The 17,761-nt window shown below is 36.9% G+C and overlaps 1 protein-coding gene across 1 annotated transcript; it reads left to right on the forward strand.

Annotated features, from left to right (window-relative positions):
* Positions 1–887: 887 nt before the first annotated feature.
* Positions 888–16,172, forward strand: LOC150102770 (ammonium transporter Rh type B-like). Its single transcript, XM_090398735.1, has 6 exons — positions 888–936; positions 2,855–3,021; positions 4,483–4,620; positions 5,633–5,766; positions 11,149–11,330; positions 16,027–16,172. The coding sequence occupies exons 1-6, from the start codon at positions 888–890 to the stop codon at positions 16,170–16,172; spliced, it is 816 nt and encodes a 271-aa protein (XP_090254861.1).
* The last annotated feature ends 1,589 nt before the right edge of the window (positions 16,173–17,761 follow it).

Raw genomic sequence — 17,761 nt, forward strand, 5'->3', positions numbered from 1 at the left:
GTTGTAACAATTATCCACTGAGCAAGACACATCCGTCATACTTTCACAGTCTATCACGTCCAGATAAGAAATATTTCTAGTAAAAAAAGAAAAGAAGAAGAACTGAAAGTATCCCGCTCCTTCATTTTCAAATCCTAGTTAGAGAAAAAATTAACTTTTTGAAGGTCTCAACTGTGTTGAATTGTCAGGTCTGATAGAGGAAAATTTTCACCGAAAATATTTCTCTCTGTGTATCAGACCAAATTTCCACAAAATAAAAACATGGTTTGGATATTTATTATTATTATTACCTCGTGATATATCCAAAGAGTACAAGCACTGAGGAGGAGGACATATAATTCATATTAAGGTAATCGCAGGAGGAGGACACTCCACACGCCCCAGGGGCTACATTAACTAGTTCTCCATGTATCACACATCACCAATATCCATCATCTATTATCATGCCATTTACTGTCCATTAATAGCATTTTTTGTTTGTAAATTGCAGGCAGTCAATATTTTCCTGTATGTGGAATACACATACAGGAAAGAGAGAGAGAGAGAGAGATGGAGGGAGGGAGGGAGAAAGAGAGAGAGAGAGAGAGAGATTGCAAATCCCCTCTTGAAATCTAGAATTATATGTAATACAACTGTCTTGTTTCAGATGCATATTCACATTTCATCAAACACAATAACACAATGAAGTAAATAATCATCAAATCATATTTTGAATGTATATCATATAAACATTAAAATGATTTTTTCCTGAAATATAACCCCCACGGACACAATTTGGTTTAAATTACTAGGTAGTCGATATCGGACGATCTATGTTTGCGCACACATTTGGATGTTATTTTGGACTGGCAGTATCTTTTTCTCTACTTTTTCATGTAGAAGTTTCGATGGATAGAAGGGAAAATCCTAGGAAACCCGATGTTATCTCTTTAGTAGGTAAGTTTATTTCTTTCACGACAATTTCACGAAATTGTCCTACCTTTGCAGCCTAAGTCTCAAATTTGTTTTATTGTTAGGGAATTTCATTTAACAATCTACAGTATATAAACCCAGCTATGTTTTTCCCTTGTTGACATTGATTTTATTTGGATGAGAAGAGAAAGACTTTCGGATTCCCTCTTTAAAAAATGTCACAGAACTTCAGATTAACTCTCTCCCCATTATATTAAAAGAAATGGAAATACCTTTAAAATTCACTGATAACTTAGTTTTATATTTGTAAGTTAGGTTTTGTATTTGTTAATTCAATAATTACATCGGATAACACTCAGAACACCATAAAAGGATCGCCTTGGCAGTGCAGGCAGTAGATGCGATGCCTTTCATTATGTTAATTTATGGGAGCAACTTCCATATTAGAGTATAACTTTAATTTAATATGAACCAAGACATTCATATCAAGGTCATCTTCTGGAGTACACATATATACGCAAACAAACAAGATACATCACAGTCACAGGGTATCAAAATATCACCAGTTTGTTCAACCGTTAATAATACTAGCTTGACCTCTGGTGAAAGAAAAAAAAAAAACTACATAAAATCTAAAGGCCTGTTATTGATATGACTAGAGATCATTAGCAGCTCATTTAAAAAAGGCGACGGCCTTAATATGAAGGTCGGGTAATAATCTTAATTTATATTAGATTATTATGTTTTTTAATTACTTTTTAAGTTATATTACTCTAACATGATAGTGGTCTCCATAATTTACCATAATGAATGCTGATTACTGTGTAACTATGAAAGATACAAAGCCTTTTCATTGCAGATGCCTTGGTTCAAATCCTGTGCAAGCCAAGAGGAAAATTTAAACGTCTTTTGAGCTGAATGAATTAAATGAAGTGGGAGTTGTTTTCCTCTTGAAACCTGGGAGAAAAAAAAAAAAAAGAAAAAAAAATCTCCGTCTCCATATAAGAAAAATCCAACTTTCCTCCGTTAAATTCAGATGTCGCTCTCGTGTGAAACAGATAAACTGCGCATTATGGAGACGGAGATAGAATCACGGCGCTGCATTACCTGAACGTTTATAAGACGCCAATTAATTTAGTCATAATATGCCATTGCTCTTAATATGTTTTTAAAAGGAAGAGAAAATAGAATGTTATTTTTAAAATGTTTTAGGTGCTATGCTTCTAAGCAGAAAAAAAAAATTCACAAATTTCTAAAATGCTTCGACTTCCTAACATAACATTATTCTGGTAATCTCACGCCCTTCTCAGTGCTGTATTTTTTCTAGTTCCCTTTCTTTCCTAATATGTGAATAATTTAAGAATAATCCTGTAAGAAGAATTATTAGATTGTTTTTGCTTAGAATCCGAGGTGCTATTCAAAATTTCCTACACTGTCAGAAAATCAAACTTAACTTAGAGACCACCGCTGTTCCGTAGTTCCCATTGTGAGTTTTCCCTTGTGAGTTCTGCCTCTTGTGAGTTTCAGCAGAGGCAGAAACGCTAGCAGAATGTAGCGTTTCTGCCTCTGCTGAAAAAGAACTGATTCTTTGAAATCACCTTTAACGATGCATACAATTTGATGTAGATATCAAATTGTAAACTGAAGTCTGTTTAACGTATATTATCTGTTACGTATCATCTGTATCTATACTCGAGCCATGTTTATATCAGATATCGTTATGTTACAGTGAAATGAAATCGTATTATTATTTATTTTTTTTAGGACATAGGCTGTTTCTAGTAAAATTAACACCAGTTAGAATGTCGCTGAATTAAAATCCTAATTGCTTCATTCTTTTTGTCACCAAAGCTTACAGTGATATTGATGCGTTATTTTAATAGTCATCTATTCAGTTTAAAAGTTAAATTTCTCAACTAATAAGTTCTTTGGTCATTTTTAGGAACAGCATTTTTATGGGTGTCATGGCCTAGTTTCAATTCTGCTTTAACCATTGGAGATGACAGACACAGAGCAGTAATAAATACCTACCTCTCCCTGTCTTCTTCATGTGTTACTTCGTTTGCTTTGTTGCCACTGCTCACCACAGGGAACGACAAGCGTACATCGGTAAGATATTTTCGGTTGCGATAGCATAAATTATTATAAGTTTAACGGAATATAAAAGTCACTACAGCAGCTGTGAAAAGTATATTATATATTTGATTACAAGCGGTTATTTATAATATAGCGATATTTTAATTGAACGCCTTTTGTGTCTGGGGACAGAAATGCTTAAGGCATTCAATGAAAATATCGTCATGTTAGAAATAACGGACTAGTAGTCCGATAGGTAATATACTTTTCGAGTTGATGCAAGTGACTATTATATTTAGTATATCAAAATTAATTGATACTGGTAAAAAAAAAATGTTCTTATGCATACATCACTCTCACTCTCTCATATATATATTTAACTAATGATCTGTAACGTGTAAAGTTACTCATATCACAACGTGAAATAATGTTACAGAGAAAACTAAATTGCACAAAATTCAAAAGCATAAGGGTCCTCCCCGCGTGGTCGTCGTACTAATCTTTTCCTCTTTGTTTCAAGTTCGTCCTGAAGTTTTCTACTGGGTTGAGATCTTGACTCTATTCAGGTGAGTCAACTTTTACAACAATTTTCTTCAACCCATGTCGCATCAGCACCCACAATTGAAAAATACAAGTCTCATTCAGTTTATATCTTATATCGAATTATAATCTGCTAGAGTAAGAAGCAACGTATTACCCGGGCGTCTTGCATATATATGATTCGTTTGCTCAATCACAGACTTCCAACCCTCTAGATAAGTCATCATGTTCTTCACATTGTACGAATGTGAATTTCAGAGCGTGCGCTGTCGATTGCCATTGCGTATATTTGGCTTATGTGCAACTGCTGCTTTATAGAAACCGCTCTTGTGCAGCTCTACATAATATCCTGTGGCTAACCTGATCTCCTATAGGATATTTGAAATCTTGGTTATTCGTCATCCCATAGAATTTCAAACTTTCGTGCCATCCTTCTGATCACATGCAAGAGAATGATTTCTTAGGTGCTATCTTCCTACGCGTTTCTGGACTGAGGTAGACTTACATTTCCATCAGTTGATAATGTTTCCTGCAGTCGTTACTTGGAAATGCAACCGTTTACTAATATCGCTGTCAGATATTAGTAAACGTGATGTGGCATCCCATGACAGCACTTCTTTCGAAATCGTTAAGTTATTCTTAATGTAGTGTGACAGTATATACTGTAGGATATAGTATACAGAATGCACAGATGTACTGTAAGTGTATATGTACATATAGAAGGGTATAATTACATATAGAAGGCGGAAATAGGTGTGACGACAAGAATATACATGGGTGTTTTTTTTTTTTTAAATTGGAGGTATTCGAATACTTATTTCAATTTAGTGTATAATATGAAGTACAGGAATTAAAAATTCTAGAGTAATAATTTTTAATCTCCTAATTAGTGCTAACTTTACTTTAGAACCGATAAATAAATTAGTTTAAAAGTAAATAAATATTCTTTCTTAGGTTTTTGTCCAAAATGCGATTCTTGCAGGAGGGGTGGCTATAGGTTCAGTTGCGGATATGATGATTCAGCCTTATGGTGCACTTCTCGCTGGTGGTGTCGCCGGAATTCTATCAACATTCGGCTACTGTTTTTTTACAGTAAGTTTATGCATTTTCATTGAACTCTAGTATATTAATATAGAGGAAGTTTTATCTTTTACTGTACACATAAATACAAAATTCTCTATATTGTAGTTTTTTCTTTTTCTTACTTTTTTTTTTTTTTTGATGCACATCTCAACCATGAAAGGTTGCAAATCTATTGAAGATTTAGTGCCATGAATGAATTAAGAGTTAGATAATCTGGAAACCCTGTTCTAGAGACCAAACATGAAAATCATTTCAGCCCATCAATAAGCAAGCCAGTGGTCTTACATCAAGCAATAAATATCATTCATCACTAAAAGACATCTCACTAGCATCCATTCCACAGTGGGAGGATTCCAACCCACTGTGGAATGGAGAGCAGATGCTACCGTTCAGCCAACGACATTGACGAATTTGTCTTTTATTGTCAATATTCTAGTTTAGACATACAAGGTAAGTATACTAAATATCAATCGCGTGGAAAGGCTTATGTGTTGACAGAACATATTAGTTTATTTTCACGGTATTAATTATAACACAGTGAAGAGAGAGAGAAAGAGAGAGCATTTGTTTCAAGAAATTGTTTAGTGTTTCTTCACAGTTGAGTACTTAAATCGAGCCAAGTGTCCTCAATCGCTTTTGTTAACCTCATGCACTTGCTCTGGTGAGCCTATGCCACTGCTATTATTATTAGTAGTAGTAGTAGTTTTTATGTATATAACTGCACGCATCAGAGAGGCTGAAAGATCGACGCACAACAAACAGTGCAGGGTGGGCAGGCCGCATTTGATAGCATTCCATCTGCTGGAGTTGTTGTGAGGTATAAAGGTCTTAACATTGTTAATTCCTTTCAGGTGGATTTGACATTCTGGTGTATATAATAATTATTTAGTAATATAGTAATTAATTAAAACTAATTACTTTGTTATATTCCATAAATAAGATGATTTATTTCTTTATGGTGATGTGCTCATAAACTTTATGCTCTTTATCATATCTGTAATTGACTTCTGTTTGTTTGCAGCCATTTCTTGAGAAGTATTTCCAAATTTATGATACATGCGGTGTAAATAATCTTCATGGCATTCCTGGAATCATGGCTGGTCTTCTTAGTTCCGTGCTTTCATATTTGGCAACAGAGGATGTTTATGGCCATAGGTATGTACACAACAGGAATACGTGTCGCTGCTTATTCAAGAACGCAAGACTCGCATCTAATATCTTATACGGGCCACACCGTGTCACTATACTATGAAAGCTTGTGAGTACATTCATTACACTTTTTCGGATAGAATCCGAAAAAGTGTAATGAATTACACACAGTATCCTTTGCATTGCAATTCAACATCTGGGATCAATATCCTCACAGTTGTAAAGTATTTTGAATAGATTTTCATTCAAGATACATTGTGACGGTATTTCTTATTTGTAGCTTCCAGTCGGTTCATATAGTCAATTATGACATTAAAAAGTGAAAAGAACATTAAAATCGAAAGGGACAATTCTTGAAGTCGTCTTTGCTTAATTGCAAAATAATTTGAGCATTGTCCAATCTCGATGCTTTTCGCATCCAGATTGGACAATGTATCATGATTGGATTATAGACTATCAGAAAGCTGTGAATCACGATAAACACTATTTAAATCAAATGGAAGTGTTTGGGTGTGGTAGACAGGAGAACGCTATTTACCTGAAAGTATCATCTCATCTGTTAAACATCGAGATTCTTTACCTGTAATGATGAAGATATGTTTTCTGTTATTTCAACCTAAAATTCCAACTGCGTGTGAATTAGCCGGATTTCTTTTCTTTTCTTTTTCCCCCCCTTTTTTGGAGAACCTATCCAGGAAGAGGTTGGTCAGTCTATCAGATTATAATACGCTAGTACCGTGGATGGGCAATAAGGAACTTATTCACATTTCATTTGAAAAGCTGTGGGGTGTATTCCTTGGGAAACACGTGGTGTAAGACTTTATCCCTTCCATTGCTGCCATCTGGGCAGCAATGGAAGGGATAAACGAAGAGGAAACATTTGTTCTGTGGCTTGGAGTTGAACTGTGAGAGGGTGTTGATTAGTTGCTTCACACATTTGGACGGATTTGCAAGAGAGTGGGAAATTATTGATGCCAATTCTGATGCACAGTCGCCATAGATAGAAGTATTTATAGAAGATGCAGGCTGCGGAGACAGAACGCCTGTGCGAAAGTGGGCAGAGTGTATAGTGAGAGAGAGGGGGGCCATCAATCAATCAATCTAACTATTATTTTCTGTATAGAATCCAATATTTTCAGGGAGCTCTTAGGGGACACCACCCCAGATATGAGAGCAGTATTCAATGATCAGGGGGATTTGTGATTTGTACAGTTAAGAGCTGTTTGGAGTTAAAGTAAAGCGTCAAGTGAAAAAAGGCCTTTTTTATTTTTTTTTTGATTCAGAGGTGGCAATATTTGTGATATGTTTGTGCCAAGAGAGATTAGAGGTTAGAATTATTTCAAGAAGGTGAATATCGTCTTGAAGAAAGATATTTGAGTATTGTCAAGGGTAAGATTGGAAGAACGTGAATCTTTTTTGTGGGAAGTAATTCAAAGCTGTGTTTTGTTAGCATTGAAATTGATAATGTTATCCAAACTCCATTGATGAATGCTTTGAAGATCGGAATTTAAGGTAGTAGAGCTTAGAGTTCTGGAGAATATGGTGATCTGTGCTTTACAGAATTTGAACTGTACAAATTCTGTGCTTTACAGAATTTGAACTGTACAAATTCTGTGCTTTACAGAATTTGTCAAACGAAAAAGAGGAGTCCGATGTGCTCATCAGCAGAACTATCTACTGGACTGAAAGTCAGCTGGAGTAGATCGTTTATGTATAGCAGGAAGAGAGAGCGAGAGAACAGCCCCTTGTGGAACTCCAGCATTAGTTATATAGATAGAAGATAAGGAGCCATCGACTGTCATCACTCGAAGTGTGCATCTGACCAGAAAGCTGGCTATCTAATTGCAGAAGTCAGAGGGGAGATCAAATGATGGAAGTTTTCTTAACAGACCTTTATGCCAAACTCGGTCAAAAGTCTTGGAGATACCAAGACTTGAGATCCGATTCGCTAAACCTTTCCATGGTGATTGTCCAGAGGTAGGTGACTTAGGTTAGTAGATTCTCTGTTGATAGACAGTGACGGAATCCGTACTGTCGCTCATTTATTAGATGGCAGTCTTCAAGGTAGTATAGGAGTTGACCATTGATAGTTCTTTCCATTTGCTTAAGAAAGAATTGAGAGTGACAGACATTGGACAGTAGTTTGAAGGTAAAGATTTGTCACCCTTCTTAGGAATCTAGACTGTGGGATAGATAGCAGTGAAATAAGAAAGTGTAAAGAAGGGGTATAAAATGGGAGTCAGCTCTGGGTCACAGATATTTAGAACCATTGGAGGAGTGCCATCAGGGCCAGGAGGTTTTTCATATCAAGTTTGAGCAATTTTTTTTTTTAATCTCTCTCTGGAGAAAGGCCAAACGCTGCATTAAATTTTGGGGACATTTATCATGATCAGCTATGCAAGAATTGGAGAAGAAGTAGGAATCCAGGAGGGTGACTTTTTATGTGATAAGCAATAACATCATCTAGATGTATTGTGGTGGGAGAAGTGTTGAGAAGAGGTTACGGCCGATAGCGGTTGCTAGAGCCCAGACGGCATGGTTGCCGTTTGAGCAGGATGCAAGTTTCCTGCCCTCAGCTCTCTCAAAATCGGTTTTCGATGGCATGATAATTCTTGTTTCCAATTCTGGTTTTGGTGTAAGCTGTATAGAAAAAGGAAGATTTGGATACAAGTCAATTATGGTATGCCTGACTCTTCTTTAGCACAGCCTTGGGAGAACCATGGCTTAGATAGAAGACGAGCATTTATATTGGAATGGGGAATAGAAGTTTCCATGCTGGTGAGTATTATTTCGATGATTCTTTCTGCACATAGGTCTGGCTCAGGTGGCTGGAAAGAGTAATCTGACAAAAGAAATGAGCATAGAAGTTGCGAAGATCATCTCACTTGGCTTTCTAGTAATGTCATACACGGATGTAAGTGTTTGTGTATGTGATGCTCTATGGGCGGGGGGATCAGCACTACATCGTGGTCTGACCTAGAGATCAGACAACATTCACCGCGTACTTGGATGGATCACTGGTGAGCAAGAGATCCAAGGTGTTTGGGGAGTGATTGGGATGGCCTGGTATTCCTGTGGGCATGTGGACAATTTTTGTGAACTCCTTTGTGACTGCAAACGTCTCAGCCTCTCTACTTGCTTGATGTGTTCAGCTAGAAGTAGGCAGCCAGCTTGTATTGTGGACAATGAAGTCTCCAAGGAAAATATTTCATTGTTTGCAGTGTTGGATTGAAGAAAGTCAGCATTTAAGGAAAGGTGACTGAAGATTTCAGAGTGGTTGTTCGCATTAGAAGAACGGTAGAGACACCGAATGAATTTGGTAGCATGCAGTAGGGAGATTTTTAGCCAAAGAGGTCAAAATTGGGAGATTCCAGGTTGGGTACTCTCTGGCATGATATAACGGAGCGAACATTTGCATAGACTTCTTTAACTGCTTTTACCTCTGAGGTGAAAGCAGTTAAAACTGAAAAATTGGATCCCACACATTCCCTATGCAGTTTGGGATCATGTTTTAACTTTCAAATTATTTACAGAATTTGATTTTCTCACTAGTATTCCTTCCTTTTAACTGATGCCTCTTCTCCACTTTGACTTTCTCTTTCAGCTCTTTTCATAATTTGCCTTTTTTTTTTCGCGCTATGATAGATGAGATCTGACCGGGCTCCTAAACGTGATACAGGACTGCTGCCTTCCGACTTGTAATGAAGTTGTTCACGGCCTGTAAGAACGCCAATATGCTTGTTGGGGTATTGCAAGTCACTTTGCTTGAGCACGGGAAGTTCGTTCCATCTTTCAGTGTAATCGTGGGCCTGAAACGGTGACTCCATGGTGATTATCTTGGAGTCAAAATTGCATTGTTCAGTGAGCCTGCAAATGTCGACATTTGGCTTTGCATCGGTTTTCTAATGGAAGGTTAGGGCTACTACGAAGGTGAGAGAGTTCTTTTTTCCCTGAAACTCAGTTTTATTTCATACTACAAAACAGGTAAAGAGGCCAAAAGAAAACACAAATAACAAACATAATCTATTAGTCTGACGGAGGCTGTGTATGTAGTCGACGACTAGAGGAAATTTTTCTAAGCATTTTTTTCGACCGGTTCCCAAGTTAGTCGATCTCTGGCACGGGAAAGCGGGTTTTTCGTCCCGTAAACTCAAGAAAATCAACCGCAGAACCCACACTATTTCAGCCATTAAATATATTGTGTTATGGTTAGGGACCACGAGATGGCCATTCTCATCACTGCGTGCCGCATAATTAATGATAGCCTTGGGCCAGCTATCTGTGTTGGGTACGAGTGGAGATTGAACTGCCCACTCAGTCTCCAAAGTTAGAAAGGACTAAACGGCCTCGCCTACTCCCTATACGGGAATAAAAAGGCGTTAGCTGATTTTTTTTAATCCATTAGTCTCACATCGTCTGTAATTCCAAACAACAACAACAACCTACTGCCTCTTTTTCTTTCACTGTGTCGGGAAAAGTATACATGAACGCCTAGCATTCGATTAATATTTTGGACAATCCATTGTTACCTTATGATAAAGTATAGGCTGTTCTATGGAAACAGTTGATTTGGGTATCAGCGAAACAATGCTGTGCCATACTGCAAAGGTTGTTGCAGTGAGCAACAGGTTAGAATGGTTGTCATAGGGACCCTGTCGGAATTGGCAGAGTACTTTCAGGAGAGGTAAAGGGTCGATTGATGAGATCAAGTTGTCCAACTTTATTACAGAAAGTGACTGCCATTTTAGCGTAGGAATAAGCCAAAATGCCTATTTCCGTTTAATGTCAAAGAAAGGTCTACCCGGAAATGGGACAAAAATGTATGAAATTTTTGAAAATAAAGAGTTTATGAAACGCTACTGGATGATTTTGGCACGACAACATTTTTCGGAAATGTGTTCGTATTTATATTTATTTATATCAATGATTTCCTAAGCAAATATTACTGACTATCAAAATCTTCTTGATGAAATCAAGAATATCATAAAATAATACGAATATGATAAAATAACGTCATCGCGGTTTTACATTGGGAATGTTCGTTTTAGTTTACTTGTTCACGAAATATTGATGACTAATCTTTATAACCTGAGTTACACTTTGGGGTTGATGAAAAAAGTCTGAGAAGAGTGAACCTTCTTAGACTTTTTCTCGTCAAAAATATATTGGTCACGGGTCTTGTATATCGTCTTAGGATAAGAAATATCAATATTTCCTATTGCACCGCTATCTTGATGTATACAGCGAACTGTAGGTATTGATATATTTTGAAATTAGATTTTTTTTAATAAATTGAAAATTGTAATACAATAATATATATATATATATATATATATATATATTAATAAATTTAAAATTGTAATACAATAATATATATATAATTTTCAGTTTATACGAGCTATTCCCAGCCCGTGCACCATTTAAAAACACAACAGAATTAGGTGAGATCGATTCTGACCTTCTTCGAATTAAAGCTGGATTAGGACGCTCGGGATCTTTGCAAGCTTCATTTCAATTAGCAGCATTATTTACAACGCTCGTTGTCGCTATATCTGGTGGATTGCTCACTGGTAAATTTATTTTATAATCGAAAGAAAATATAAATAACAAGTTTCATAAACTCGCAATTCAGATGAATTTTATTTTGTAAACGAAATGTAAACACAATACAGCATAAAATATTGTGTTTACATTTTGTTTGCAAAATTCTGCTAAGATATTATGTATATATGAGATAATGTAGCTTTAGATCATGATTTCATGTATTTTCCTAGAATCTATCTACCTATCTATCTACAGGGTGGCCATAAAATAACTTCCCCTCTTTGAAGTCATCTGTAGTTAAAACCAATAAACGGAATGAGGCCAATTTTTATATTGAGACTTTTGAAGGCATGGAGAGATGATTTCCCCTGGAAAAAAGTACGAAAAGTCGCCGATAGAGGAAATTTTGGCGCTGGCGGAGCCGAAAACAAGCGGATAATTACATTAAAGGCAGATAAAATGGAATAATATTTCGACGGTGTAAGCGACGGCTGCGTCACTCATTCCCGCTGGATATGTGGGGCATTACAATGATAATAATAATAATTAAACTAAAACAACTTGCGAGAGACACAGAAATTAATGTAGTGATTGAACTCACAGGAAATAATGTTTTATTCATCAGCATCAGGGTCCCCTGGACCACATACACGATTTTCAATGTGCTGACCTTTCTTTTGTACAACAAATTGCATCCGGTGTGCGACATGCTCTATAGCTGAGCGTGAGGAGTCAGATTGGATGTTCATAACACTCCGTTTTATGTTCTCTTTCAAGACATGCAAGTTGGGAACACCACCAACATACACAACGGATTTCAAATACCCCCACAGCCAAAAGTCACATGGAGTGATGTCCGGAATCAAGGCGGCCATGCCATCGGAAAGAACTGACTGATAACCCTCTCATTACTGAAATGCTGGCGTAAAAGGCCCAGTACTGAACGGTCATTGTGTGGCCATGCTCCATCCTGCATAAAAATTACAGAGTCCAAACATTGTCTTTGCTGTAATGCAGGAATGACAAAATTTTCCAGCATTCATCGATAAATCTCTCCAGTAATGGAGCAGGTTACAACCTTAGGGGTAATACGCTCAAAAAAGTATGGTCCTATTATGAAATCGTCTGTGAAGCTACACCACATGGTTACTTTTGGAGAATGTAGTGGTACTTGCTGGATCGCTTGGGCATGTTCAGATGCCCAAATTCTGCAGTTGTGAGTGTTGACCGACCCATTCAGATACAAAATCGCCCCAAAATATTCTCCAAGGCCAGTCATTGTCGACCTCCATTCGGGCAAGAAACGTTAGCGCAAAGGTTATGCTCCTATCATAATTTGCGGTAGTTAGTGCTTGCACACGACTGAACTTATACGGATAGAAGTGAAGCATTTTCCGTAAGATTTTCCAGACTGTACCATAAGCCATATCAAGTTGGCGAGCTATGGCACGAGTTACCTGTGTCGTCGAACACCGCAGTAGCAACGTCTGTTACTGTCTCTTCTTGCACTGCTTTCCATCCTCTGCTAGGTCTAACTCCTAGTGATCCAGTTTCTTCAAACTTCTTAATCATAGCTCTCAGTGCTACAGCTGACATAGGACCTGTACGCAGGTTATGAAGCCTTCTAAATTCCCGAAGGGCCGCTACGGCATTGCACTGTTTAAGGTAAAACAACTTAATGACCACGCTGAGGCAAGGTAGGACGTATATTGAGCTCACTTCGTCAGTCATTCGAATAACTGCCTGAACGTTCCCAATCCCTTTTTAAGTGGAATTGGTGGCGATGCTGTCACGTACGCACAGTAAAATTTGCATAATCCTTTTTACCTGCGTTTACTGCAAATATGTGACTGCTTTCGGCTCCGCCAGCCCCAAAATTTCCCCTATCGGCGACTTTTGATACTAAATATTTTTTTCGCGGAATTCATCTCCCCATGCCTTCGAAAGTCTCAATATAAAATGTGGTCTCATTCCGTGTATTAGTTTTAGCAACAGATACCTCGAAAGAGGGATTGTTGCTAGTTATGTCTATAGCATATCACACAAGTTGGAAAAACAGCAAAACCAATAACTTATTTTTATTTTTCACTTCCATAAAACATTACTTTTCAGCCCATACCGTAATTGTATATTGTATTCTCTTTCAGCCTTGCCCTTTCTTGTTGCCATTTTAAAAATAAGATGAAAAACACGATAAATTCATTACTAGATGTCACTGGACTGTACAGCACTACACAATCCAGAGTCTGCACTATCTCACCTACTACCCACTATACAATATTTTTATCTCTTAATCACGTGTCCTCTCTGACTGGCGTGCCTGTTTTGCAAGTAGACTAGTCTTCAAAATAGGCAAAATCTCGGTTTTTGGAAGGAAACTCTGTTACTTCCTTATGAGACTGACTAATTCCCCTTCATTTGAAAAAGCCCACATAAATATTCATCTCGTCATGAAGAGAACCGAACCCACGTCTTATCTAATTAGTATATTTTGCTTTTAAAATCTGCTTTTAATAGTATCAACTGTATACCCATCTGCACTGTTCTTCCACATAAACCGACATTATTGGCTAGTCCTCTCTCTCTCTCGGTTCTGTTTTTAGATGATATAATCGCAAACCTTTTGCAATGCATTACTATATTTTTATTACTTAAGCTGTGATTTTTTTTTATGTTATGAGCTATTTTAAAATTCATTTATTGATTGCTCTTTGAACCTGATTAACTGCGACTCACTGGCTCTGGACCTTGAGTCGCTTTGTACATCTCATATTTTACATATTTATTTAGAATATATTTCAGTATAACTAAACTAAATCAATATCTATACAAAAAGCAATATTCTGAACGCTTTATAATGAAAAAAAGTTTATGTATTAAATATCCTTTCATCTGTAGCAGCCTTTAATAAAGTCCAGCCTCCGTAGCCAAATCGAAACATCGATGCGTCCTCTTTGGAAAGATCTAGGATACGAATAATCTTTATAGGGTCTTTTCAAACCGAAGGCAAGTTAGTTGGCAGGATACGTAGGTTTGTGAAGTTTGCATAGTGTAATCCATTCCATAGATGACGAATGGTCGAAACCGCTCGCATCTCGTTAACTCCCTCTCTTGACGCCTTTTCCGATAAACCCTTCCCCTTCCTCAAAAATATTTCTCTTTTCATCCCCCCCTTTTCGATCTCTTCCTTCTAAAAAAGCGCTCCGCCCACCCTTAATAAATATAAAAAAACCTGTTTTTTTTTTTCAAATTAATTCTCTCACATCACCTCAAACCCCCCCCCCCCCCCCCACTTTTTCCAATTCCCCCTACATTTAACAGCCTAACAGCAGAAGTATGCACAGCGCGGAAAGAAGACAGTCAACAACATCCAAGTAAGGTAGTCCGAAATTTCTCCCTCTATTATTCTGCATATATTTGTCTCTATAATGCATTAGTAATGCCCTAAGAGTTTTTGAGTAGAAAGCCAATGACACAAAAAAAAGTGGCACTCCTAAACGAAAGCAGACGAAATAGCCGTAAAAATAACTATGGAAACCCATGTTGTGAGCCTCGGTGCTGAATGCTTTTGTGCAGATTCGTGTTCCAGTCGATGCCTAGAATTCCGCATTCAACGTATCGGCCGACAAATGGCAGTTTTTACATGTTATCCTTCATAACATCCTGCAAATCACGTTCGGTAAATGTCGTCCGCTGCTAGTACCACTTGCAGTTGGCTCCCTGCGCTTCCATCTCAGCATGGTGTCACTGGGTGTTGACCTGGGATGGCCCAATTTGTCTACAATTTTCCGAACAGATAGGCCTGCAACTTGTCATCCTATCACAACGCCTCTTTCAAACTCCTTCAGATCCCTTCTCGCAGCATTTCACCTGGACACAGCTGACTTGGGAGCATCATATTCCTTCAATTTATACCGGCTATAAATACCTGTCTCGTTACACAGCACAATGCACCTTGCCCATCAGGGTGTCCGTTGAATTCTTTCCAAGCAGTGTATGATTAGGAAAAAAGTGGAGAGATAGAGGTGGTTAGTTCACTTACACGTATAAAAATATCTATTGAAAAACATAAGGCACAAACAAAGCGTCGACGAGAAAGCGATTACAGGGAGTCCATGAAAGGTCAACTATTAAGGAGATTACCGTCTTCTAAATAGGAAAGAGCATTAGGTATGCTTTTTGTTCATCACCCTAAACATCACGCCAGTATTCCAAGGTGAAACAGATTTGGGATTAAGTGTCAGGGATTGTGTAGACATGAAGTAGTGCTTTGAACGAAAGACTCATCCACCAAGTTTTTATGGCGGTGATGTGTTTGTAACTGGATAAGCTAGATATGAAAGTCAATCCATGGAGAGAAAGCTAATCTGGCTGAGGATCTGAATATTCTCAAAAGTAAGGGGAGTGGATGAAATAAGATCTTTCTTCCAGAAATGAAATGAGATTGTGTTTAGCACTGAAATTCGTTAAATTATATTGAATGCACTTCAGAATGTGACATTACCTATGAAAGATATGAAAGCGTAAGTATAATTATCTCTTGTAATCTGATTTATCCATTTTATAGGCTCCAAAATATTTCTTTTGAACCATTGTGAAGTAACTATTGTAACGTAATTGTAAACGGTGCTATTTTAAAATGTGTGATATATGCGTACATTTTATTATACTGTTTCACATTTTGGATATCTACAATGATTATGAACAGCCTTTATTTTATAGGGGTATTGCTGCGTACACCCTATCTCCGGGAACCAACTGCAGAGCATTTAATTGGTGATATCCAGAATTGCAAAGATTCTGGAGAAAAGTGGGAGAAAAACGTGGCCACAAATATCAGTTGTAACCAAAGAGAAAATCCAGTATAAATATATTTCACAGCGAATGACGTTGAATATCATTTCGATGTTATATTGTATTATTATACCTCTTTACTTGGAAAGGTTTTCTTGGATGATTCTGGCAATCGTTTCATAAGGAAAATCTGTGTGTGTGTGTGTGTGTGTGTGGTACGCAATTGTAAAAGCAATACAAGGCAAACTTCATTTTTTACAGCATATTTTGTACATCCATAATAATGTTAAAGTCTTCAGAATGATAGAAGCAGGTGCAATCTCATCATGTTTGTTAAAAGTCATTGCAGTGTAGGGAGTTCTTTATTTAAAATTAGTATATTGCTCTTTTTTACTTATAAGATAAAAAATGGAATAATTTTATTATCGCATTAATACCATGGTTTGTGGAATAAAATTAAATAAAGTTGTAAAATATCAAAAATAAAACTTGTACTTCCTGGAATGATTACTTTATTGAAAATAGTGTTGTATAAGGGATAGAACAAATCTTATTTGTACTTTTTTTTATTTCTATCTACCTAAATCACTTTATAATTTCCGTTTGCAATTTATCTTCAAAAAAATCTTTATGTATTTTGCATATACTACTTTATACGCTAGAAAGTGTTCGTTGTTTATATATCAGATACAACAATACGACGACCTTTAATAAGTGCCCTCGCCCATGTCAGATTCTGCTGTCAAGGTATGGAAACAAGCAAACAATATAAGGATCAGCAACTGGATCACAGCTAATTCTTTCATGATATTATCTGACAGATCCAGTAAAAGCTGTTGTTTAGGTTTACTTTCTTGGAATTTTCTCGGATGCACTATTTTTGGCGAACTATTTTTATGTTTTATATCGTTATTTTTTCAAATCGAGGTAATGTTTTTTCCTAGATCAAAACTAGCTGTATGTAGAGCTCTCAGAAACCAACTGCGATGGCAATACACTAATGCAGTAGCAAGGGCAATGTGATATGCATCCTTCTGTTGTAAATATATCAGAAGAATGATCTGCATTCTTCCTTATCACTGCTGCCTATCTTTCGAGTCTTGCAACAACCATTTGGTTAAGTCCTTCACTTCAACAGAAATCTCGTCAATGGTTCTGTAGGAAGTTTTTCCCAAGGAGGTTTCTTTCAACTTAAGGAAGAGATCAAAGTCAACTTATATATATTGCATGGCGAGTGAAGAAGCATTTGTCATCCTTTTTGAAAAGATTAGTTACGTTACATGAAACACGTGACCGTGCATTGTTACAAAATGAGGGGTGTTTAACCTGAGTCAGATATTCCTCATTTTAAGTTTCTTTTTTTTTTTTTTTTTGTGAAAACAGGAATACCTGAGACAGAATACAAACGCATAATGTTTTCTGTTTCAGGTGTTCAGAGTCTGACTTACAACTGAAGTGAAGGTAGAAACTGTTACATTATTTTACCGTGTACGCAAACAAAGTGCAAAGAACGTTTGAAATGACCCCACATATTTCTAATGTTTGAAGCAAGAAAGATTGCAAATTATCAGACTCTCATACATAGAAAAGTAAGAACATTTATTGAAGCTAAATGCATAATTTTAACTGTTTCAATCCTAATGAAACCTAATCCTTTATTACG

The sequence above is a fragment of the Typopeltis vanoorti genome, chromosome 10 (genome assembly GCF_054136105.1).
Source record: "Typopeltis vanoorti isolate ZY-2024b chromosome 10, IOZ_Tvanoo_1.0, whole genome shotgun sequence".
NCBI classification, from domain to species: Eukaryota; Metazoa; Arthropoda; class Arachnida; order Uropygi; family Thelyphonidae; genus Typopeltis; species Typopeltis vanoorti.